Source organism: Phycodurus eques, chromosome 7 (assembly GCF_024500275.1).
Source record: "Phycodurus eques isolate BA_2022a chromosome 7, UOR_Pequ_1.1, whole genome shotgun sequence".
NCBI lineage: Eukaryota > Metazoa > Chordata > Actinopteri > Syngnathiformes > Syngnathidae > Phycodurus > Phycodurus eques.
In genome coordinates, this window is record NC_084531.1 from 16,593,671 (window position 1) to 16,620,257 (window position 26,587).

The 26,587-nt window shown below is 44.0% G+C and overlaps 1 protein-coding gene across 2 annotated transcripts; it reads right to left on the bottom strand.

Moving 5' to 3' along the window:
* Positions 1 to 20,406: 20,406 nt before the first annotated feature.
* Positions 20,407 to 25,668, bottom strand: socs9 (suppressor of cytokine signaling 9). Of its 2 annotated transcripts, XM_061682519.1 has the most exons (4): positions 24,815 to 25,668; positions 23,769 to 23,923; positions 23,187 to 23,472; positions 20,407 to 22,973 (listed from the first exon to the last, which is right to left on the bottom strand). In XM_061682519.1, exons 3-4 carry the CDS (start codon positions 23,464 to 23,466, stop codon positions 21,949 to 21,951), a joined length of 1,305 nt encoding a protein of 434 aa, XP_061538503.1. In that variant the 5' UTR covers positions 23,467 to 23,472; positions 23,769 to 23,923; positions 24,815 to 25,668; the 3' UTR covers positions 20,407 to 21,948. The 2 variants fall into 2 exon arrangements, with proteins under 2 accessions (XP_061538503.1, XP_061538502.1); XM_061682518.1 differs by having other exon boundaries at positions 20,407 to 23,472.
* Between the last annotated feature and the right edge of the window lie 919 nt (positions 25,669 to 26,587).

Below are 26,587 nucleotides of genomic sequence, written 5' to 3' on the forward strand. Positions count from 1 at the left end.
ATGGCGGCAGCAGCTGCTGCTTGAGACAGTCATTGATATTGTGAGCTAACTAAGCTAGCTACCTTTAAACACCAAACAATGGCGGCGTGCGCTCGAGCCATCTCATTTTCCGGGTCACACTGAGAGCATACGCGTCGTAAGATTTACTTCAAACTTCACAGACAACAAGAAAAATAATATTGAATCATCCCTATAGTTTTCTATTGTGTCCGAATCCTACAAACGCGTGATTTTCGATGCCAAAAAACACCTTTTGCAGTCAGGTTTAACAACCACGAGGAACCTTTTTCATCTTTGTCAAAACTGTGAATAAACACTAACGTAATGTAGATAACGTTAATGTAAACTCACCCCATAAGAATCTGGAGCGTATTCCTGGAGACGTCATTGCCTACGATCAAATAAGAGGTCCGTCAACGCAGCGTTTTTGTCGTCTTCGTTGTTCGCCATCCACTGACTTTTTTGCACTCAGATTTGCGTTGACAAAACCGCGACCACAATACGTCTTCATTCAGTTGACAACAAACAGAGCTTTCAAAATTTTGCTGATGCCAATGTGCAGGCGGGTTAATGTCATGCTGACTTCAAATTAAAAATGGGAGCTTGACATGTCTGCTTGAAAGTGAAAGTTGGTGGTAAACCTTGTGACAGTCGCAGTTTGAATACGTTGACAGCTTTCCGGGAGTCTCTTTCATGTAGTATGGCAGATATTGTAACTGCCTCCAAACTTCAAGTGCCATATGATGTTTCACCTTCACAGGGCTCTCTACTTACTACAGCCTCCAGAGTGCAGAGAAAGAAAAGTGCTTAAGTCAATAGCAGAATACACACACGTCCCAATTCGACAGTGAATGGCCACATTCCAGTGTGTGGCAGACTTGTGCATAGTCTTACGCCGCTGCACAAACTGGCTCTTTCCACACCATTTGTTACCTCAAAACAACACGTCTGGACCACCTTCAACCGAGGATCACGTGGAAAATTAAACCAGTGATTCCCAACCAGTGTGCTGCGGCACAAGGTTCCGTAAGCGATCATTAGCTGTGAAATTAGCCTATTTCAATTCATTGGTCCGAAGTATTTCCATCAATAGTTATTGTGCAGTATCTTTGTTCTTTGCCAGCGACGTATCGACAGGCAGAGCAATTAAATTGTCTCGGCATCTTTGAGATGGTATACCAGCAAAATGCTTTAAATACTAGTCATTCAATTTCAAGTGAAATTTCTGACAGCGACTTAACCTGGATTTGCACACAAGTGCCCTTTACACAAACCCTACCATCTTAATAAAATGTTAAATATGCAGCTCAGTTCAATCTTGGGACACTGTTTGAAACTTTGGAGACAAAATAACAGGATTGGGAAAAATGTGTAAAATGTATTAGCCCAACATAATGTTTTGACCCAAGGGATGCAAAATGGCTCTCAAATGATGGATCGCAAAAATCTAATTCGAAGTTTGCAGACAGAAAAATTAAAAGCGTTCAAACGTAATCTCATCAGGCCTAGTTGGCATCATGCTTCGTAAAATAGGCCAATAGATGCAATCTGTTGGTAAATTTGTTCGATTGTAATCGCTTTGTAAGCTCGCGGGGCTGTTTTGCGACGGGACCATACTCGTTTCACCACGCTGTCGTTTCCAAATAAGTAGTTTGGGTTTTAATTAGGCGCAGTAAGTGCAGGCACGGCATTGCGGGTAGTCTCTGCTCCGGTTTAACATTAGTGCTTCAAGCTGTGTTTTGTCTCCCTTTTGTGTACAGCTTACACACATGCACTCACATATACACACAATATGTAACACAATTACAGAGATGTTGCAATAACAGATGTTGCCCGTCTCCCTGCTGTCAATCATACGGTTATTCAACATGATGCTTCAAATCGGCGGTACATTAGCATTTAAATTTGAATAACCTCGCATTCAGCTTCGTGATGCTATGAGAAATTAGGCGTGCTGTGTTTCCGAATGTAACAATGCAGCTAAATGCATTGCATTTTGTTGGTACCTAACTGTCTACAATTTCTTGTTTAATCATAGTGGATTATTTTTAAAATAGCTAATCCACACATGAATGTAATGATGGGAAAAGAAATGTGTTCAGGGTTAAATTGTCACCATCTCAAAACTTAGTAAATGCACATGCAGTAGCTCTATTTTCATGAATCCAGCTAGGCTTCACTTGCACAAAAATCAACATATGGCGGTTTTCACGCTCCGCTGCAATTGCGAAATCCACAATAATAGAGGCCACAAAGTTTAAAGTGGGGAATACAAATCTTTTGATTGTGTTGGATTGATACTTGCTTAACAGCCTCTTGAAAAAAATGGCCACAAAAAAATGGAGTACAACTCAACTAATTTGAACTTTGAAATTGAGATTCATCTATGCGGACCGGGCAACATCATTCTGATCAATAATATCTTTAATTCCAGTACAAATAAATACGATAAAAAAAAGAATTGATTGAGGAAGTTCTGCAAAACAACCAAGTACATTTTTTTTTATCTGCCTATTTGTGAAAATATGTCAGCCATTATGCAGTCCCTCCACACCGTTATGCAAGTCCAGATCCAGAGCCACTTTTAAGCAGTTATGTTGGATGCACAGATCAACGTTATCTTCTGTTAGTTTCTGATAAGTGGCACATGCTCGATTGCTCTGTGAAGTTGTTGACACGGTGGCAATGCAAGACATTTGTTTGTATTTGCTGCTACTAGGAGCTACTAGGAGTAAAAATGCTTCTACCATCTTCATGAGAACTTTTTTTTTGCAACCACGCTCTGGGCTCTGTTACCACAAGTAGAAGCCACTGTAGTGTTAATATCAGGGCTCTGCCCCTGGTTGTCATGGTAATGAAAGCCGGACTCGCCATTGGCCAAGCATTAAATGTCGTTCATCAAACTTGTCGGCAAGAATTAGGATGTGCAATTATTCTTTATCCTATTTAGACGAAAGCATAGAACTGTGTTAAATTGTGGGGAGGGGATGCATACTCATTGAATTAACATTTTAGCATTTTGAACTCTCTTGAAAGTGGAAAAAAAGAACTGGGGGTGTTGGTGTAGATGTACATGCTGCTGCCTTAAATGCTGATGACGTGTTCGATTCCCAGACAGAGCCCAACGGACTCTACACATGCAGCACTTCTGCGTTCAATTTAAGGTGGTATGCGAACTTCCACTCGGCATGTTAACGCATAGTGACAACATGGGAAACGTGTTAAAACTGAAAACAGAGTTGCCGCTCATGATGGTGGCATAGCACAGTTTTGGCTTGAGGAGCTACACTATCTCCTCATCTTTGAGAAGTAAAAGACTTTTGATGCCATTTCGATCTTGAAAAGTACTAGCACCAAACAATTGAATATACCTATTACACAACACGAGATGAATCACACAGAGGTTATTTTTTCAATCAGATGGCTTCTCAGTCACATAATGAGTTGCCGTGCATATGGTCCATAGCCAGCCAATGGGTGGGTTGTGTCAGGATTAAGGGCATCTGGCGTAAAAACTGCCCCAAACAAACCATGCTAAGGGACTCACTGTGGCAACCTCTGATGGGACGAGCCGAAGGTCACAACAGCACGCAAGAATAAAAACAAGTTAATTACTGTTAAAGTTAACAAGGTAAAGCAATAAAAGAGTTAACTTAAAATCTAATGGACCGCTTTTACCTGGCATTGATTGGGAAGGAGGCGTATCCCGATGGCATCGAAGCCAAGAAGTAACAACTTGCGCATTTGCTGCTTTGGTCGCCCACGAACGAATCACAGGCTAAGTTCATTCTAAGCGGAGGCCCACTTCCACTAAATGGCCATCTTTTTACATTCATCTGTCGTCATTCATTCAGTGCCTCCATAACAACTTCCTTTAAAACTGGAGCACAACGTCTTTATCACCTTGCTGTTACTTGGTAATTCCACTCTAAGTTTATGTTTCTTCCAAGAACTCTTGTGGCCAGGATAGAATAGAGACTGATTTCCCCTCCTTGAGCCATTACCTTATCGTGGTGGAGGGGTTTGTGTGTCCCAATGATCCTAGGAGCTAAGTTGTCTGTGGCTTTATGCCCCTGGCAGGGTCACCCATGGCAAACAGGTCCTAGGTGAGGGACCAGACCAAGCACGGCTCCAAAAACCCCTATGACGAGTACAATTAATGGATTCAGGTTTCCTTTGCCCGGACGCGGGTCACCGGGCCCCCCTCTGGAGCCAGGCCTGGAGGTGGGGCTCGAAGGCGAGCGCCTGGTGGCCGGGCCTGCACCCATGGGGCCCGGCCGGGCACAGCCCGAAAGGGTAACGTGGGTCCCCCTTCCTATGGGCTCAACACCTGTGGGAGGGGCCATAGGGGTCGGGAGCAGTGCGAGCTGGGCGGTGGCCGAAGGCGGGGACCTTGGCGATCCGATCCCCGGCTACAGAAGCTGCTAGAGCCAGGATGTGGAATGTCACCTCTCTGGCAAGGAAGGGGCCCGAGCTGGTGTATGAGCTCGAGAAGTTCCGACTAGACATTGTCGGACTCGCCTCCACGCACAGCTTGGGCTCTGGTACCAGTTCTCTCGAGAGGGGTTGGACTCTCTTCCACTCTGGAGTTGCCCACGGTGAGAGGCGCCGAGCAGGTGTGGGTATACTTATTGCTCCCCGGCTCGGCGCCTGTACGTTGGGGTTCACCCCAGTGGACGAGAGGGTAGCCTCCCTCCGCCTTCGGGTGGGGGGACAGGTCCTGACTGTTGTTTGTGCCTATGCACCAAACAGCAGTTCAGAGTACCCACCCTTTTTGGAGTCCTTGGAGGGGGTGCTGGAGAGCACTCCCGCTGGGAACTCCATCGTTCTGCTGGGGGACTTCAATGCTCACATGGGCAATCACAGTGAGACCTGGAAGGGCGTGATTGGGAGGAACGGCCCCCCCGATCAGAACCCGAGCGGTGTTGTTATTGGACTTCTGTGCTCATCACGGATTGTCCATAACGAACACCATGTTCAAGCATAAGGGTGTCCACACGTGCACTTGGCACCAGGACACCCTAGGTCGCAGTTCGATGATCGACTTTGTGGTCGTGTCATCGGACTTGCGGCCGCATGTCTTGGACACTCGGGTAAAGAGAGGGGCGGAGCTGTCAACTGATCACCACCTGGTGGTGAGTTGGCTCCGATGGTGGGGGAAGATGCCAGTCCAACGTGGCAGGCCCAAACGTATTGTGAGGGTCTGCTGGGAACGTCTGGCGGAATCCCCTGTCAGAAGGAGTTTCAACTCCCACCTCCGACAGAACTTTGCTCATGTTCCGAGGGAGGCGGGGGACATCGAGTCCGAGTGGACCATGTTCCGCGCCTCCATTGCTGAGGCGGCCGATCGGAGCTGTGGCCGTAAGGTGGTTGGTGCCTGTCGTGGCGGCAATCCCAAAACCCGTTCGTGGACACCAACGGTGAGGAATGCCGTCAAGCTGAAGAAGGAGTCCTATCGGGCTTTTTTGGCCTGTGGGACTCCTGAGGCAGCTGATGGGTACCAGCTGGCCAAGCGGAATGTAGCTTTGGTGGTCACTGAAGCAAAAAACTCGGGCATGGGAGGAGTTCGGTGAGACCATGGAGAAAGACTTCCGGACGGCTTCGAGGAAATTCTGGTCCACCATCCGGTGTCTCAGGAGGGGGAAGCAGTGGGGCTGGGGCTCTGCTGACCTCGACTCGGGATGTTGTGAGCCGGTGGGGAGAATACTTCGAAGACCTCCTCAATTCCACCGACACGCCTTCCCATGAGGAAGCAGAGTCTGGGTTATCTGAGGCGGGCTCTCCTATCTCTGGGGTTGAGGTCACCGAGGTGGTTAAAAAGCTCCTCTGTGGCAAGGCCCCGGGGGTGGATGAGATTCGCCCGGAGTTCCTCAAGGCTCTGGATGTTGTAGGACTGTCCTGGTTGACACGCCTCTGCAACATCGCGTGGACATTGGGGACAGTGCCTCTGGATTGGCAGACTGGGGTGGTGGTCCCCCTTTTTAAGAAGGGGGACCGTAGGGTGTGTTCCAACTACAGGGGGATCACACTGCTCAGCCTCCCTGGTAAGGTCTATTCAGGGGTGCTAGAGAGGAGGGTCCGTCGGGAAGTCGAATCTCATATTCAGAAGGAGCAGTGTGGTTTTCGTCCTGGCCGTGGAACAGTGGACCAGGTCTACACCCTTGGCAGGGTCCTCGAGCGTGCATGGGACTTCGCCCAACCAGTCTACATGTGTTTTGTGAACTTGGAGAAGGCGTTCGACCGTGTCCCTCGGGGGGTCCTGTGGGGGGTGCTTCGGGAGTATGGGGTACCGAACCCCCTGATTCGGGCTGTTCGGTCCCCGTACGATAAGGAGTCGGAGTTTGGTCCGCATATCCGGCAGTAAGTCGGACTCGTTTCCGGTGAGGGTTGGACTCCACCAAGGCTGCCCTTTGTCACCGATTCTGTTCATAACTTTTATGGACAGAATTTCTAGGCGCAGCCGAGGCGTAGAGGGGATCCTGTTTGGTGGCCTCTGTATTGTATCTCTGCTTTTTCAGATGATGTGATTCTGTTGGCTTCATCAAGCCGTGACCTCCAACTCTCACTGGAGCAGTTCGCAGCCGAGTGTGAAGCGGCTGGGATGAGAATCAGCACCTCCAAATCTGAGACCATGGTCCTCAGTCGGAAAAGGGTGGCGTGCCCTCTTCAGGTCGGTGATGAGATCCTGCCACAAGTTGAGGAGTTCATGTATCTTGGGGTCTTGTTCACGAGTGAGGGAAGAATGGAACGGGAGATCGACAGGCGCATCGGTGCAGCGTCTGCAGTGATGCAGACTTTGTATCAATCCGTTGTGGTGAAGAAGGAGCTAAGCCGAAAGGCGAAGCTCTCGATTTACCGTTCGATCTACGTTCCTAAACTCACCTATGGTCACGAGCTGTGGTTCGTGACCGAAAGAACAAGATCCAGGATACAAGAGGCCGAAATGAGTTTCCTCCGCAGGGTGTCCGGCTCTCCCTTAGAGATAGGGTGAGAAGCTCGGTCATCCGAGAGGATCTCAGAGGAGAGCCGCTGGTCCTTCACATCGAGAAGAGCCAGATGAGGTGGCTGGGGCATCTGATTCGGATGCCTCCCGGACGTCTCCCTGGTGAGGTGTTCCGGGCACGTCCCACCGGGAGGAGACCACGGGGATGACCCAGGACACGCTGGAGAGACTACATCCTTCGGCTGGCCTGGGAACGCCTCGGGATCCCCCCGGAAGAGCTGGATGAAGTGGCTGGGGAGAGGGAAGTCTGGGCGTCCCTACTAAAGCTACTGTGCCCGCGACCCGACCTCGGATAAGCGGTAGAAAATGGATGGATAGATGGACTGATTTGGTATTAGTGAAGCACCTAATCACATACAGGTACAGTATGTACACACACCCTCTCGGCAGCCACTTACTGTCGCACACCACACAGCTACTTCGACATAAATCCCAACCTGGCCTTGCACAAGCATACATGAAGAGGTCGCCCGCCTACTAATCTGTATGCACTCTTCAAACAACACTTTCCAAGCAGTTCTGCTAATGACAAATCTGATATACAGTGGCTATAATAAGCTTCATACTAACTGATATGCAGCCATGTATTGCATTAGACATCTCCACACAACACAAATGACCTGCACGACAGACATGGCTTTAGTACAAATAAAAGACTCGCTTTTCATGATTAGATATTTGTATTATAACATGTTATGATGGATAATTACCGTAATTTATGTTATGTGATATTTTTAAATCCATTTGTACAAATGAAAGGTCTATCTTCTAATAAATGTCAGGTTATGTTTATTTATAGACAGCTTGAACTATGCAGTAGAATAAATGTCCCCAAAAATGTGGCATTTTGTCACAATTACTGCATGAATGAAGGAATTTCTATAACAAAAATGGGAATAAAAATTGCAAGACAGTTATTGCTTGCTAGCAGCAGACTCAATGTTTACCAAGTCTCCTGGAAACCATCTTAAAAGCTCTAAAATCCACAATTAAAATACTGTAAATATCAAATGACAGAAATGTTAGATATTGCAGTTGCAGTCTCCCTTTCCACTATAAGAGCATCATTGGCACTTGATTAAACCTGTTCACTCAGTGTTAACAGGAGGTCAACGGGGGCAACGGACAAAGCAACTGGCATCTTAAATGTACATACTGGTGAAGGTTTATTTTGTAAATGAACCCTCTTGCCAATAATGAGCAAATCCTATGCAACAATCATTACAGACTGAACAGGACTGGGTCAAATGGATGTCCATTAGCTTTACCTTTAGCTTCAGATTCAGATTCAGTTCTAACGTCTCCAACTAAGTCGCTCTTTCGTTTCAGTTTTACATCAGGACTTTTCATTAATATGGCTATCCTTAAGTTTCTCTTTAAGTGTCATCGTATTCCCTCCATGGTCTCCACCAGTGCAAGACCTCGTTGCTTGATTAGCTACACCTGGTTCTTCCTTAGCCCCACCCTCCTCCTCTGATTGGTCAGTCAGTTCCTGTCGCTATGAAACGCACCTGCATTTCTTCCTTATAATTAGTCAAGAACAATTTAGGTTACACACTGAATGGTTCTTTTCCCATATTTTTATTTTTTTTGTCTTTTTGGAGAAAATACTGTTCTTTTTCTTATCAATGGTTTCTGTCATGGTGAATATTTTGAATGTATTAAGTGAATGAATAAGTCATTAAAATTTTAAGTGCATCACCCAAATTTAATAAAACATTTAAAACCAACAACCGGGGAAAAGACATCGCTAAATTAATAATATAATAATAATGAGGGGTTTTTTTAATATTTATGTAGCATTTTGTTTGAATTTGTTGAAAATGCCGTTCAGTTTTTTTGGTTGTTTGTTTTTTAACCTCTGGTTGATGTCGTGGTCCAAATGTTTTATATCATAATAATTATTATTATTAATTGTTTAAATATATTTTAAGCACATATAATTGTGTATCTTTTCAAATGTATTTCAGAGCAAGTCTAAAAAAAGAAGAGAGAGGCAGAATTGTGATTATTATTGTTATACAATAAAAACCAACAACAGGACGAAAACGCTTTTTTTTTAATTATGTCAGTCATTTTTTTCAGGAAAAAGGCAGTGGGTTGGATTACAAAAGAAACATCTGTACATCAGTAGATGTTACAAATGTACTTGCCATATTGAGAAACAAGAAACTTGTTCACGCACATTCAATTTTTTGTTCTTTGATACGTGCTTGACTACAAATATGTATAGTTTACAGCAATAGGTGAAAAAGAGGTCAAACAAAAAATTTTAGTCATAGGTTTGCAAAAGTAAATCTAATATGCATTTGATCTTCAGCTATAAACCTCCACTGAGAGTAGGTTTATTTCATTATGTGTCTTCCTGTTATTCAGATAATGTCAAAATATATGTAAGAGCTGGGTTAGCTGCTATTTCTTTAATAATGAAAACTTGCAGCATGATTCCTCATAAATGTCACTCACAGTCAGAGTGAGCTCACATGTCAGGTATCATTTGTGGTCAGTGAATGCAACATTTCCAAGCGGGTAATTGGGCACATAGAGCCAGCGTGGTGCAATTTAATTGATCATTTACGCTATTTTTTTCATTAATGACACAGCTGTGCCTTTTTAGGAGTCGACAGAATGCTGGTCATAAACAACCATCCATCCATCCATTTTCTGAGCCGCTTCTCCTCACTAGGGTCGCGGGCGTGCTGGAGCCTATCCCAGCTATCATCGGGCAGGAGGCCGGGTACACCCTGAACTGGTTGCCAGCCAATCGCAGGGCACATGGAAACAAACAACCATTTGCACTCCCATTCACACTTATGGGCAATTTAGAGTCAATTGTTTTTTGTCAATGTCTTGATGTCCCCAAAGTGTTCTGTAAATTGACTGTCTGTTGTACTAGAGCGGCTCCAACTACCGGAGACAAATTCCTTGTGTGTTTTGGACATACTTGGCAAATAAAGATGATTCTGATTCTGATTCTGATCAATCAACCTACGATGCGTCTTTTTGGGATGTGGGAGGAAACCAGAGTAGCCGGAGAAAACCCATGCAGGCATGGGGAGAAATTGCATACTCTACACAGGCGGGGGATTGAACCCAGGTCCTCAGAACTGTGAGGCAGACGCTCTAACCAGTCGTCCACCGTGCCGCCCACAATCGCCCACTCACTCCATATTATCCCTCCTAACGTTAACATGACCTATTCAGTTGTCCTACATTGTCTAGTCTACATTTACATGTAAAAGAGTAACTCCACTCACATGGCTTTTCTGTCCAACATTTGATCGTCTGGTTGTTCGTGTGTGAGCCAGCATTATGGTGCATTCAAGCATAGGTCGAAAATGCATGTAATAGCATGTTAAAGATGATTTTAGTAGTTTTAAAGTCTGCCAAATTGTGTTTGTGTGCATGAGTGAGGGGCAGCACGGGAAATATTCAGTGTTGCCTTGCTCTGTTATGACGCCGCTGTGATTCTGGTGACATTTTGTTACTTGTATGTCTGACAAACATGAACCTCACTCATGGAGGAGCAGCTCACGCGGGCACGTGGAAAGACTGGCCGCAGCCCCTCCCCTCTCACATATACTCTCTCACTACTCAAATGCGTATAACTTTATTAATTTCTTTATAAGGTATACCTTAAAGTTTTTTTTTTTCCAACACGATTATATTCGAGGCTTACACACTCGCATACAGGTTTAAAATTTTTTTTTACAAAGTGGCACCTTGGGCATCAAGGACACACACACACACAGAGAGAGAGAGAGAGAGAGAGAGAGAGAGACAGAACCACCCACCCTGCACGCCCTTAGGCAGACAGACAGATACAGTCGTGCTCACCATTATTGGCACCGATGAAGTTTAAATACTAAATGTGGAAAATCTCCTGAAGAAAATGAATGAGGGAAACAACATCTTTCTATTTAGAACTTGTGTTTGATACAAAAGAGCAAATGATGAACAATATTTTATGGACAGATGAAACAAAAATAGAGCTTTTTAACAATGGGCACAAACACTATGCTTACAAACAGCGCAATTAAGCCTTTAAGGAAAAGAACACCCTGCCAACAGTCAAGCATGGTGGAGGATCCATAATGCTATGGGCTGCTTTTCCGCATCTGGTACCGGAGGCCTTGACTGTATCGCAGATTTCAGAGCAAAATGTTTTACCCAGTGTAAGAAAACTTGGTTTGAGGTAAAGATCATGGGTTCTCCAGCACGACAAAGACCCAAAGCACACATCCAAAAGCACACAGGAATGGTTGAAAAAAAAAATATATATATATATATATATATATATTATTTTATATATATATATATATATATATATATATATATATATATATATATATATATATATATATATATATATATATATATATATATATATATATATATATATATATATATATATATATATATATATATATATATATATATATATATATATATATATATATATATATATATATATATATATATATATGTGTGTGTGTCATGAACGGAAAAGAGGATAGGACCCAAAAATGCACGACTCCAAAACAAATGGACAGTTTCCAAAAAGATAGGTTTAATATATGGGCATATGTCGGTACACAGGCAGGCAATCCAAGAAAGGCAACAGTATCCAAAAACATGAGGCAAAGAGGCGAGGTCGATAATCGGAACAGGGTCAAGTCTTACTATGAGTCTGTGACGTGGAAACAGGGAATGCTGGAACGCGACGACAAGGTACAGCAAACTGGCGACGAGAGGGAATGAGACACGAGGTTAAATACCAGGGGTAATTAGGGTGAACGAGGCACAGGTGGTGAAGATGCTCACAGGAGCAGGTGTGTGTGAAACAGGGGGAAGACAAAAACCGGAACCCACACCCATGACAATATACTGTTTTAAAATTGCCAGCAATGAGTCCTGATCTCAATCCAATTGAAAATGTTTGGGGGAGCTGAAATCTGCGTTTGAGGAAAAGAACCCTGCAAATGTTCAGGAGCTTGAGCAAATTGCAAAGGAAGAGTGGGAGAAAATACCACCTGAGAAGTGCAAGTTTATTTACTCAGTACAGTGATAGGATCATTTACAAAACCTCATACAGGAAGCCGTCAGTATTTTGTCGATGGCACATTCTTCTCTCTAACACCAACTGCCCTCATGTCTTCCCTCACTACAGCCATCAACCTTCTGTTTGGTCTTCCTCTAGCTCTCTTGCCTGGCAACTCCATCCTCATCATCCTTCTACCAATATACTCACTAGCTCTCCTCTGGACATATCCAAACCATCGAAGTCTGCTCTCTAACCTTGTCTCCAAAACATCTCACCTTGGCCGTCTCTCTGATGAGCTCATTTCTAATCCTATCCAACCTGCTCACTCTTAGAGAGAACCTCAACATCTTCATTTCCGCCACCTCCAGCTCTGCTTCCTGTTGCCTCTTCAGTGCCACTGTCTCTAATCCGTACATCATGGCTGGCCTCACCACTGTCTTATCAACACTGCCCTTCATCCTAGCAGAGACTCTTTTGTCACATAACACACCTGACAACTTCCCCCATCAATTCCAAGCTACTTGGACTCGTTTCTTCACTTCCTTACCACACTCACTATTGCTCTGGACTGTTGACCCCAAATATTTAAAGTCCTCCACCCTCGCTATCTCTTCCCCCTCCACCCCTCTCATCCATGCACATATATTCTGTTTTACTGTGGCAAATCTTCATTCCTCTCCTTTCCAGTGCATGCATCCTCCTTTCTAACTGTTACTCTACCTGCTTTCACTGCAGATCATCTGCGAACATCATAGTCCACGGGGATTCCAGTCTAACCTCATCTGTGAGCCTTTCCATCACCACTGCAAACAGGAAGGGGCTCAGGGCTGATCCCTGATGCAGTCCCACCTCCACCTTAAATTCGTCTGTCACACCTACAGCACACCTCACCACTGCTCTGCTGCCCTCATCAGAATCAGAATCAGAATCATCTTTATTTGCCAAGTATGTCCAAAAAACACACAAGGAATTTGTCTCCAGTAATTGGAGCCGCTCTAGTATCACAACAGACAGTCAATTGACAGAGAACACCTTTGAGACATAAAGACACATACATGTCATGTATTATTCTAACATACTTCTCTGCCACTCCAGACTTTGGCATGCAGTATCACAGTTCCTCTCTGGGTACTCTATCATAGGCTTTTTCTAGATCCACAAAGACACAATGTAGCTCCTTCTGACCTTCTCTGTACTTTTCCATCAACATCCTCAAGGCAAATAATGCATCTGCGGTACTCATTCTAGGCATGAAACCATACTGTTGCTCGAAAATACTCACTTCTGTCCTGAGTCTAGCCTCCACTACTCTTTCCCATAATGTCATTGTGTGGCTCATCAACTTTATTCCTCTATAGTTCCCACAGCTCTGCACATCGCCCTTGTTCTTAAAAATGGGTACCAGCAGACTTTTCCTCCATTCCTCAGGCATCTTCTTACCCGCTAGAATTCTGTTGAACAAACTCCACAGCCACCTCTCCTAGATGCTTCCATACCTCCACAGGAATGTCATCTGGACCAACTGCCTTTCCATTTTTCATCCTCTTTAATGCCTTTTTAACTTACTAATCATTTCCACTTCCTGGTCCACCACACTTGCCTCTTCTACTCTTCCTTCTCTCTCATTTTCCTCATTCATCAACTCCTCGAAGTATTCTTTCCATCTATCCAGCACACTACTGGCACCAGTCAAGACATTTACATCGCTATCCTTTATCACCCTAACCTGCTGCACATCCTTCCCACCTCTAAGCCTATGTCTGACCAAGCCGTATAGATCATTGTCTCCTTCTGTCGTGTCCAACCTGGCGTACATGTCATCATATGCCTCTTGTTTGGCCTTTGCCACCTCTACCTTTGCCCTACGTCGCATCTCAATTTATTATTTTCTCCTCTCATAAGTCCTCTCAGTGTTCCACTTCTTCTTAGCTAACCTCTTTCCTTGTATGATTTCTTGTACTTTGAGGTTCCACCACCAAGTCTCCTTCTCCCCTTTCCTGCCAGAAGATACACCAAGTACTCTCCTATCTGTCTCTCTGATCACCTTGGCTGTAGTGCTCCAGTCTTCTGGAAGCTCCTCCTGTCCACTGAGAGCCTGTCTCAACTCTTCCCAAAAAGCTGCACAATATTCTTCCTTTCTCAGCTTCCACCACATGTTCTCTGCTCTGCCTTTGTCTTCTTAAACTTCCTCCCCACCACCAGAGTCATTTTAGACACTGCCATCCTATGCTGTCTAGCCACACTCTCCCCTACCACTACCTTACAGTCAGTAACCTCCTTCAGATTACATCGTGAAGTGCCTAACAATACTGAATGAAATATGAATGCTAAAAATAAGTAATTGTATCAGTCATACAGTACAGCAAGTATATGTCAGAACCAACATAGATTTCAACGACACAACATAGACATCAATTATAATATTTGGTCTAAAGCATATTTTTTGGCAAACAAACATTCCATCAAGTCAAGTGTGACTGTGTATCTCCGAGAGGGAATTGTGAAGACTTTCAAGAAAGGAAGCTTTTATAAACCGGGAATGACATAACCTGCTTTTTACAAGAAGCACGCCGTTTGAAAGGTTTGACGAAAATAGCCAGGTATGTCCCTATTAATGTTCAAAAGGGGGAAATTCAGCAATGATAATTTGCAGTCCATAAAAAAGAAATGGGGAAAAAAATCTTTCATCTGCAGTGTTTCCTCCGTCACGGAAATGTTGGCCTGCCGGGTGGGCGGATCAGAGGAAAACATGTCTAGACATAACCGTCTATGCAGGACCTGGGAATCTGTTTCATACATCCTCACCTGAATTAATGGCCTACATACACTGCATACCGCGGAAATTGAGTTCACAGAATTCAATAGAATTTGTATGGCAAAACAATGGTGGTTGGTTTTCTTTCAATTAGTCTTGCAGTATTTTTCTTCCAATGCCAATGTTAAAAATCACGCAGACAACAAATTTGTTTTTGATTCATTAAAAAAACATTCCAACTAACAGGGTCCCAGATTAAGCTTTTTTGAGTGGTGGCCCTCTCAGAGCCAGTAATGCCCCTGTTTTGTATGATATTATATGATAAGTGAATGATTATTTCATATTTATCATCTTTATACTGTATTATTTAATCATTTGGGCGGTATAAAATATCTAACATTTGAAATTCCAACCACTAATACTGGAAAACTTGCAGAATAAAGGGTTGAAGCCCAGTGATTTGATTATGTATTGTGACATAAGGGATCAGATGGAGCATTGATTGTAATTAGGATAACAAATAATTTTCACTCTCATCATTCTTGATATATGTCAGCTTTTAAAGATGAACCACACAGGTTCAGTTTACCGGTTACAAACACAAATATTCAAGTACAAGCATCTACCTGTTACATGGTATGAGTCATCAACACTAAACTAGTAACTGTAAATGTAAAGTTGACACATAACAGAAAAGATTCTTAACAAGCTGGACAATGAATGAATGATTTTTTTTTAAAAATCACGTATGTGAAATCAGCCTTCAAAATGGTCAAGAATTGAGACATTCTTTGAGCTTCCAGACATGTCGCCAAACCTTCAGCTATCAATCAAATACTTGCTTCATCTCACGGCTCCTCCTAAGCAGGGAGAGAATTCGCAGCGATTGCACACGATCTCACGGAGAGAGACAATCTGGGCCGGCCACCCCTTTGTCTCTGGTGAAATTGAGCTGGCCGTTAATCGATGGCATAAAGAGTCACGCATCGCAAGTGCAAAAGGCGGAAAAAGTCATCCAGGCAGGGGGGACCGTGGTGCACAACCAGCTGAGGCCGCCAAGATTCAGCCTCCGGGGGCCACAGCCGGATGAATTGTTTTTTTTTTCACCCTCCTCCTCCTCGCTCCACAACGCGTGTGGCTCATGGCCCTAACGCCTTTGCACCGGACCTCCGGCTGCTTCTCTAACCGCTGGCAAGCTGGCAAGGGGTGGCGGATACCATCTGGTTTGCTGCTCCCTTGCAATGCAACGTGTGTGGTGGCAAACGGCAGAGACACTGTAGCCCAAATAAGACAAAACACATCACACTTCAGGGAAAATGTGGGTGTTTTTTCAGTTGTGGGCATAGTTTGATGGCCAATTGCATACTATACTGGTAGTAATGGGTCAAGTTAATGAACGAGGAAGTGGCAATTCCGCCAAATGGCCACTGCGTGGAATAAGAGCGCTTGGCGTCTATATAGTGGGGGACGGCCTCGTGCTAGAAAGTATTCGCCCCAGCCCGTTGACGCCACAGGAAAAGTTTTTAATCCGGCCAGATGAAGAAAGTCTGTAGTTTTTCTCAACAATTCAGTAAAACAGTGTATTGTTCTCAGTCTTTGCATATTAATTAAGATAATCTTCAAACATATTTAAAATACAACTCCAATTCCAATGAAGTTGGGACGTTGTGTTAAACATAAATACACTTTTCAAATCATGTTCAACCTATATTTAATTGAATCCACTACAAATACAATATATTTAATGTTCACACTAATAACGTTATTGTTTTTAGCAAATAATCATTAATTTAGAATTTTATGGCTGCAACACGTTCCAAAAAAGCTGGGACACCTTTTCTTTTAACAACATTCAATAAACGTTTGGGAACTGAGGACACTAATTGCGGAAGCTTTGCAGGTGAAAATATTTATGTCATGAAAAAATGACAGCTGCGTCATTTTGTCATTAATGACGCAGCTGTGCCTTTTTAGGAGTCGACAGAATGCTGGTCATAAACAACCATCCATCCATTTTCTGAGCCGCTTCTCCTCATTAGGGTCACGGGCGTGCTGGAGCCTATCCCAGCTATCATCGGGCAGGAAGCGGGGTACACCCTGAACTGGTCGGCAGCCAATCGCAGGGCACATACAAACAAACAACCATTCACACTCACAACCTACAGGCAATTTAGTCGTCAATTAACCTAGCATGCATGTTTTTGGGATGTGGGAGGAAACCGGAGTGCCCGGAGAAAAACCACGAAGGCATGGGGAAAACAGGCGGTGCCGGGAATTGAACCCCTGTCCTCAGAACTGTGAGGCAGACACTCTAACCAGTCTTTCACCATGCCGAATATGTTTTCATATTTTTATTAAAAATAACAAACATTCACAGGACATGGAGGAAAAAGTGAGTGAATCCTTTGAATTAATAACTTCTTGACCCTCTCTTGGCAGGAATAACCTCAGCCAAATGTTTCTTGTAGAAGTAGATTAGACGTGCACAACGAGCGTGAATTTTGGACCATTCCTCTTTATAAAACTATTGCAGTTGAGCAAGATTCCTGGGATGTCTGGCGTCCATCTTTCCGTCCGTCCAACCGACTGAGTGACAGGCAGACAGACGTAAAAATTTAGAAGTTAGTGAGATAGTGAATTTGATCAGGTCCCCTCTTCTTCCAGAAAAGAAGAGAGTTGGATGATGAGAATAGTAAAGAAAGACTTGACACCGGCTTGCTGAATAAAAATGACTTTATTTATTTTAAGCCATGTAACAGAAATGCTGCGGCATGAGATTCACTGAGTCAATTTGGTAATCTGACTCTCAGGCCCCAAACGTGTTCATGTGCTAACCCCACTGAGTTTACTTTATCCACATGGCTATTGTTTGTTTCTTATTTAAAGCCCTTCGAAGTACTGTCTCCCCTTTACGGTACCCTACTACAGCATTGAAAGGGACTGTTTTCTAAACCATAAATGTTGATGACATCAACTCAGATGAAGTCCCAAATGGTTTTAAGACTATTCACTGTTTGATCTGATTTGAGTAGGGTCCTAAGTACCAGAGAAGTTGGTTTACGACCTGCTCTAGGAATGTCACCTCCAGTCTTCTTCATATCTATAAAGTGAAGCCAGCATTTACCAAGAAATACAGTATTAAGAAATGTATCATATCAGCAGATACCTCGATAGATAGATCGATAGCTAGAGTTCCGCTTTACAGATGCCACATGTGCTGTGCAGGTGGTGGCTGTTGTGGCAGTGACTCATAGTGGTGTCAATACCAGTAAAGGTCATGACAAAGCAGGCTTTAATTAACTGGTGATTGCACCGCGATTCACGGCCAACATTATTGCCTCAGCACACACCATCTATAGAGCAGATGTGGCATATACAAAGCTTAAGTTTACACAAAGGTCATTACAGCCCTTCAATGGCACCAACTGTTGTTGTTTTTTTTCAACTGTGGGGTAAGAGGAAGCATCGATTTGTAGTGTTTATTTGATTAACCAGGACATGGCATCTGTTTGAGTGGAGTTCACTATTTGAGGGGGTAAACGGCACAATCTGCTGGATCTGCTGTGTTGCTGGCCCGTACCTCATACCCCTAAAGCAGAGTCACCAACTGGTCTATAGGGGTCCACACAAAAAGCCCACACCAAAAACCTAGTGAAGTTGGGCCAGTGCCAGCCTGAATCCATTTGCAGCATTTGTACGACACGGAGACCTGCCGGGCGACTTGGCAGTGGGTATGTCCCCAGGTGTTGTGAACATTCCAAGCTTATTCTCCACCCCCTTGATGCTCAGATGTGAAGATTAACTCAGAGGAAAATATCTTCCCTCAATGGTGGAAAAAAAAGAGAGAGAACGAGAGGTTCAAACACACTGACAATATGTAGCCAATCAGCTTGGGTGTCTCCTTGAGCACTGCTGTCCCCTCTGAGCCCATTGATCCAGGAAGAAAAACCTCTTTCTTCCCTCAGGGGCTCTAATACCTGCATGATGAGTGCCACACTGCTGTTAGCTGCAGCAGAAATATACATCCAGCCCAACACACGATGAAGCTCCATAGAGCCCCCTGCTGTGCTCACTGGAATACAGCTGCAAAAAAAAAAATACATTCCTGTGGTGGTAGTTTGCACTAGTAGTGTTATGGTGGTACATTTTCGGTGAGGTGGAGCCTATCCCAGTGGAGTTTGGGCAAGAGGAGCGGACCACCCTGCTCTGGTCCCCAGCCAATGGCAGGGCACACACTTACAGAGTGGACCGATAGCAACCTTATTTCGGGTACTCGTTGAGAAGATATCGGGTACTCGTTGAGAAGGCTCCCAGTACCAGCCACCGATACTTAAGGCGAAAAAAAAATCTGACATTGAGTAAGTCCTCCTCGCCAGCAGTTGGCACTACACTGCGGCCATTTGACACATGGGCGAATCATGTGCATCAGAAAGAAAGGTCTTTGTTTAACAATTACATGTTATTGTGTTAATTAAAAAGTCATGTATCTAAAGTACTTGTGGTATTTGTATTTAGTACCGGTGTCGGTGAGTTAATACTCGTACTGGTATTAGTGTGGGAAAAAAAGTGGTATTGAGCATCCCTAGTTTTCAATGAACCTAACATGCATGTTTCTGAAATGTGGGAGGAAGCCGAAATACCTGGAGAAAATCCACACAAACACGGGGAGTCGCCACTGTCCAATAAGACTAAAATAAAGAAAAACTACTCACCCCCTTGATGAGACCTGACGCATAACCGTGAGAGAACAGGAAGAAGGTGCTGTCACCCAGTGGCATCTTATAGGTATTGCTACACATCTGCTGTCAATTCCATTTTCTGTTCAATGGTTATCGTGGCACAGTTCCTGTTTGTCATCACTTGTACCCTTTCTGTAATTATGTCACAAAATAGTCAATAGTCAGTAGCCAAAGAAAAAGCTAAACACACTTGTGGAGGAGTCACAAGATGCCTACGTTATGTCATGCCGATGCCACACATGGCATTACGCATGACGGTTCGGAAATACACGGGTTGAACAGAAGTTTTGGGACACAGGCAGGGCCCAAATTCTTTGACCTGTATGACTTGGAACTGCATCATCATTACTTGACTGCATGCCTGTTTCATTCCATACAAACCTTTAATACATCATCTACATGGCGTGAATAGAGACTGAGCAGTGATTGAGTGAATATAGGTTACTTAGTTTTTCCCCAGTGTGTGAACGTCCTTTATTCCAGGCATCTCTTTTTAGCAACATACAGAAGGTGTCAGCAGCTAGGGTATTGAAATAAGCGCTCAAGGCTGTATTGCAGCAAGCACTGCAGGAGCTTGTTGAGAGAAAGTAGGATGGCGTGGACTGAACTTGATCAAAATTGTGCCAGTGTACCTAATGCTGTAATTACAAAAGCAGAGCCAAAACTTTGAAACTATTGCAATATGCCAAAGCCAAAACTTTGAAACTATTGCAATATGCACGATACCTCATTGACACGTTACCAGTATTATTCATTACATGTCTTAGCTGAATGGCTGGCACAAATCGTGTGGTTCTACTGCCTTTAAAGTGAGACATACTGTATTACCACGTTTGCTAATAGTAATATGCAGTGGGACCTCCGAAGTCAAAACAGTTCTGCTTAGCTCCCAAGTTGTTCTAATTTTAAAAAAATGAAAAAGGCAAAGCCTATTTTCGTTTCCCTTGGGAAATAATGTAATATTGTAAAGTGAATTAATATGTCACTAAAATCTTTATTAACTGTACAGGCAAGTGTTTAGGTAACATTTTAACATTGCTTACTGTAATGCAAGTGTAAAAACGTCCTAACCACTGTATAATAAAAACTAAGTTACTGTGAAAATGCCTGACAAGACACGAGCAAGGGACAGGATGGGGTTTGCAGCGCTATACTGTCACCTAGTGGCGTTCTCATGGGTAATGCCATTTACTTTGAAGTTTTGGATTTCCTCATCTATGGTTATTGTTACACTTCCCCCCCTGTCATTTTAAAGCATTATTTTTTTTATTTTTTATTCCATAACTTTTTTATTGAAATTCAAATTGTAGGGCAGCATGGGATACTAGTGGTTAGCACTTCTGCCTCACAGTTCTTGGTTAGAAACTTGCAAGTTCTCCCCGAGCTTGCGTGTCTTTACTCTGGCTTCCTTTAGATGTCTGTGGATTTGACTGTGACATGTGACCAGATCCGCGACCATTTCAGGGTTTAACGTGCTTTTCTTGCCCAGTCAGCTGTGATAGTCTCCAGCTCATCCACAACCCTAATGCTAAGAAGCGCTATTGAAAAATGGATGGCTGAATGACTTGAAAGGTTTCACTCTATTTATTTTAGGCTTCCCGTAATGTTTATATCCTGAGAGCAGTACTGCAGCACCACCATGGTGATGAGCGAGAAATATTATTGTCAAAATACTTGAGTAAATTAAGACGAGATCATCATTACTTGAAGGTCCCATATTTTGGCCATTTTGACCTCCGTAGTGACACTCTGCAATGGATTTAGTATAAAAGTCTCACTTTCAAAAACACCTTGGTTTTGCCATACGAGTGTCCAGAGAAGGCTCCTCTTACCGCTACTTGTTTGACTCTGCTTTGTCCATATTTGGCTAAGACCACCCCCTTTCCTGATTGGTTGCCTCTATGTAGAAGACCCACTTGTGAGAGCACACCTGTTTGTCATGTTGACAGCGCTGTCTCGGAAAGGTAAGGGGGAGATCTTTGCAAGGAGATAAGCTTAAGACATTCAAATGATCTGATTTCGGGCCTCTCAGCAGGAAAAAAAATAAAGGTGCACAGGAATGCGTAGACCATTTTCATTCATATTTCACATTTACTGAGGCACCATATAAGCCAATATAAGTCAGTTTGGTAAAATATGGGACCTTAAAGCATATATACATTTTTGTGATTACTTTCTCATGAAATAATTGCCTTGGCTCAATAATAGTTGGGGAACACTACACTGGAGACCACCACTTATCATATAAAATAGCACAGCTACATGCAGAACACATAGATTCAGTAGGTTTATTCTATCAGAAACAACCAGTAGGTTTACATATTCTCGTCAGTGTAGTTAGAATGTACACATGAGGATATACAGTACAATAAATAAGTACAGCTTGGTGAGTAGTTGTTGTTGATGGTCATTCCCACCAACTGTCCAGCCTGTGAACGTGTACCCTTTGCTTGTAATGGTACTCTTTGAGGTGCTTCTTCAAAGCGCTGGGTACGGGTAGGGCGTTGATGCCGTCGTAGGTGGTGCAGCTGCTGACGACGGCACGGCAGAGCCTTTGCAGGCTGAAGGGCTGCGTGCGGTGCATGGGGAAGGACAGCAGCGGTTCGAAGAACATGCAGGAGCTGGGGTCCTTGTAGTGCTCCACCAGAGCCGTGACGGTGGGCGCGTGGAAGACGCTGGGGTCGCGCACGTCGAAGCTGAAGTTGTGGTTCCATTGGTCGACCCGGGCGTGCAGCGAGCGGCCGTAGCGGCGGAAGCTGACAGAGAAGAGGTAGTCCTCCTGGGCCGAGTCGCGCAGCAGGAAGGTGCCCTCGGGCTTGCCCTCCAGGAGTCCCTCGGCCTCATAGCGGTCCATGATGCCCCAGTAACAAGGCAAGTTGGTGATCTGCAGCAGGTCGGGGACCAAACAGTGGATGTAGTCGATTTGAGTATGGACATGTGGGCTGGCGTGGGGATGCGTGGCTCTTGGGGGCGCTTCTGAGTCGACCGGAGGGGGAGCACTAACATCGAAGGAGGAAGATGACGTGGAAGACGAAGCCACCACCTCATCTAGAGTGTCCAGACAGCTCTGCAGAAGAAGCTGGTGTTGCCGCTGGAGGAGAAATTGCTTCTGCTCAGCGCCGCCCGCTTCGTTCAGGCCGTGCGCCAGCTTGGGTCCGCGGCGCCTGTGGAGGGCCGCACTCGCTTGCGCCGTCACCTCCAGCGTGTGGATCTCTGCGTTAGCCGGCGGCTCAACGCCATGCTCGATGCTGATGCGCCGCCGCTCCCTCAGCCGGTCATCGACATCGTCCGCCGGGAACGTCACGGCGGTGTCGAGCGCCGTGTGCTGCTTTATGAGGTGCCACTTCTGAGCTAGCTCCGACCCAGCCGGGAAGGGGCAGTTGTCTAGCATCAGCTCGCTTAGGTGGATCTTGCGCCTGGAGGAGGTGCAGCCTGCTGACAGGGAGAACACGTGAGGGAGCGGCGGCGTACTCGCTCCACTGTGCGTTTTCATGGGGAAACACTGCCCCATTGCATCTTGAATTTTTTGCCGGAGTGTGCGACTGCTGTTGCTGCCTTCAGTGGCTGTCGACTCTGCGCAAAAGTTAACTGCTCCCAATACTGGACTGGATGTCCGCTCTTCTGACAGTAATGAGGCTTCCTTACCGTGACGTCGGCAGACCACTCTCTGGGAAGACAAGGAGCTGGCCGGGCCGGTCTGGTCCCTGCTCTCCAGCTCCTTTAAAAAATCCCCATACTCAAAACCGTCGCTGACAGGCCGTTCGCCGGCCAGCTCATGTGCTGTAAAGCCTTTCCTCTTGCAGTGAGCACCTTTCTGCCCACCGCCAGTGCCCCGTCTCTCCTCTGAACGACTCAGCCGTACCTTTGGCCGCGCTCCCCTCTCGCGCTCTTTTCTGGGAGCCGCCGACTCCTCTGGTAATGACATCGTGGACTAGGGGGAGAAAAAAAAAAAAAGTCTGACATGGATCACTATATTATTATTATGAATAATTGATTTTGTTACAGTAAACACGCTTTGGCCCACCTTTCCAGGAGGGTTGAAACTTCTGTGAGCTTTTGAATTTGGGAACTTTGCACGGGAAGTAATAGGCATATATGTCGAAAAATAATTGAAATGTAATGTTATGTTGTCTGGTAGCACAGTGAATAGTGGTTAGCAAGTTTGTCTCAAAGTTCTGAGTTAAAATCTCAGTTCTGGTGTTTCCTGAACAGTGTTTGCATGTTCACCTTGTGCTTGAGTGGGTTTTCTTATGGTGCTCCAGCTTCCTCCTACATTCCGAAAAAATGCACGTTGGGTTCATTGAAGACTAAATCATTCATCGGTGTGAATCTGCCCTGTGACTGGCACAAATGGGATTGACCAATCACGATCATCTTTGCATCTGCAAAGTTGTAAAGAGTAAATGTGTTTATTATATTTGACTCGACTAATGTAAAGCCACTTAATATATAAGACATAAACCAGACATTTGTGGTGATAGTAATAATATAGCCACATAGACGTTTAATTTGTGACAAGTCAATGACGTAATGTCATCTTTAGTAGCGGTTTCCATTAAATGACATAATCGAGGAACGATTGTCTTATTTCTCCAAAATAGTTGTACGTCCTCTTGTATTGCTCCTCTGTCAAAATCCTGGCTTCTCAATGGAATTTCTGGTGGGACGAGCTACAATTTAAGCAGAGGAGCTAGGACCAAGAAAGGTCCAAATATAGAAATGAGATGCACCCTATATGTGGCCTACAACTGACTGTTGACGAGTCCAGGGTATCGCCCAAAGTCAACTGGGGTAGGCCGTTTCCTCAGGACCCTGAACTGCATAACCAGTATAGAAAATGAGTGGATAATTACTTCCCATGGAAAAAGTGTTACTTAAAATATTGCCAGAATTAAGAAAGTTTCGTCCCTTTTCCAACTCTACTTTCCATGGGTGTACTGTCTATTATTTCAGAACAACTCATTTAATCGTTAAGCAGTCAGAGACAAATAAATCCAAAAGTGGACGAGTTACACTAATTGAAATATTACTGTTCCTATCATGGCAGAGTTGTCCCTATATAAACACAAAAGAGTCCTACTTGGAAAACTTAAGCGACACGGAACAATTCTTACTGTAAAACAACTTAATACGTATATATCAAGCCTTAGCACAGCTAAGGCTAACCTGACTGACAATGTAGCTACTAGTTAACTTGGTACATGCTTAACGGAATGAAAAAAATATATATATACAAAACGGTAGGTTAACTCGAGCGAAGTGTATGAACGTACCTTTGCTGGTCGTATCAAACTCAGCACGGAGAAGACTTCATCTCGGGTACATTAATGACGTTACCAAACGGCGGCCGGCTCTTGTTAGCTACTAAACACGGAAGCTGTTCAACCCGGAAGTACTTTCGATGTCGCAGTCAAATAAATATTGAGAAAAATATATATGTTAATAAAGTCACTACTAAAATTAAAGTCGCACATTTGCAACCCAACATCTGCCAATGTGCACGAACAAAGTCGTGAGTTCACACGAACTACAAGAAAATACTTGTAATTTTACGACATAAAGGCTTGATAGTATTAAAAGCTCAAAGTTTATCTGTCTTAAAACAAGAAAAGTCGAGGATTTTGTCGCGTTATAGCCTACGTTGACCAGAAGTATGTTTTCAATAAATATTTTTTGTTATTACTTGATCGATAGACAGACATGACAGCAAGGTGTCCAGAAAGGGAGCTGTAGGTGATCTGGTGACTACATTAATTTTATGGGAATTTTCAAATTCGGTCGATAAAATTACGGCGTTGGTGTGAGCTTTCTTTCTTTTTCAAAATGTTTCTTATACTTTTTCATTTCAAAGTAAAAGTCCTGTGAAATTGGTATATTCTATTGACATTAACACTGATTTAAAATATTCATTAAAACAAATCGACGAGATATCGCAACACCAGTCCATTTCTGGGGGACACTACGCTTCCCCAGGTCTCCAACCAACGTGGTCCCACGCAAATCTAATGTGGCATTTCAAAACAAAAGTCCCCTGAAATATGCATATTTCACTGTCACTATCACTGAATTAAAACATTCATTTAAAAAAATCTGAGATATCGCAACACCAGTCCAGTTCTGGGGGACACTATACCACCCCAGGTCTCCAACAAAAGAGGTCCCATCCAAATATGATGTGCCATTTCAAAATAAAGGTGACAGTGAAATATGCATATTTCAGGGGACTAATTATTAATTATTTTAGGGTGGCTTTGGCTCAGTAGGTAGAACAGATTCGAATCCCTGCTACGACTGTCCGCATGTCGAAGTGTCCTTGGGCAAGCCAGTGGGCCTGGCAGCGCCCATTGGTTTATGAATGTATGTGTGAATGTGAGTATTTGTAAAGCGTTTTGGGCACTATGATGGTGTAGATAAAGCGCTATATAAGTGAAGTCCATTTACCATTTATTTTTCATAAGATATCAAATAAACTAAATTTTTTAATGCATCTCAAGATGCAAATTAACTTTGCAGGTTGCATTCCTTAACCGAAGAGCATTGACGTCTGTATTGTTGGGAAGCTTTTATTTTGAAGGTGGCTTTCGCCACGAGTTGGCGACCTATTACCGTAATGCCTAGTATGAACAAAATTAGGGGCTGCTGGCTTGACTGCTACTTTACGAGTGGAGGCTGGGTCCATATAAACAAACAACCATTCGCTCCTATGGGCAATTTAAGATTCTTCAATCAACCTACCATGCATGTTTTTGGGATGTGGGAGATAATCGGAGCCACACAGGCGGGATCTGAACCCGAGTCCTCACAACTGTGAGGCAGATGTGCTAAACAGTCACCTTTCCATCCCCCAACCCCCCCTTAAAATAAAACATTTCCCCTTCCAAATACCAGTAATTATTTTCAAGACTTAAATGGTAATTTAGCAAAAAAAAATCATATTACATGAGTTAGAGTAGTAATAAAAATGTAATGAACAGCCAGGGTGCCAAATATAGTCATTTTAAGAAGAAAATAATTAACTTAATTAACTAAATAATTAACTTAAAATT

Bases quoted from the DNA above. Each gene is read 5' to 3' on its own strand.
- socs9 (XM_061682518.1), bottom strand. From the start codon at position 23,466: ATGTCATTACCAGAGGAGTCGGCGGCTCCCAGAAAAGAGCGCGAGAGG.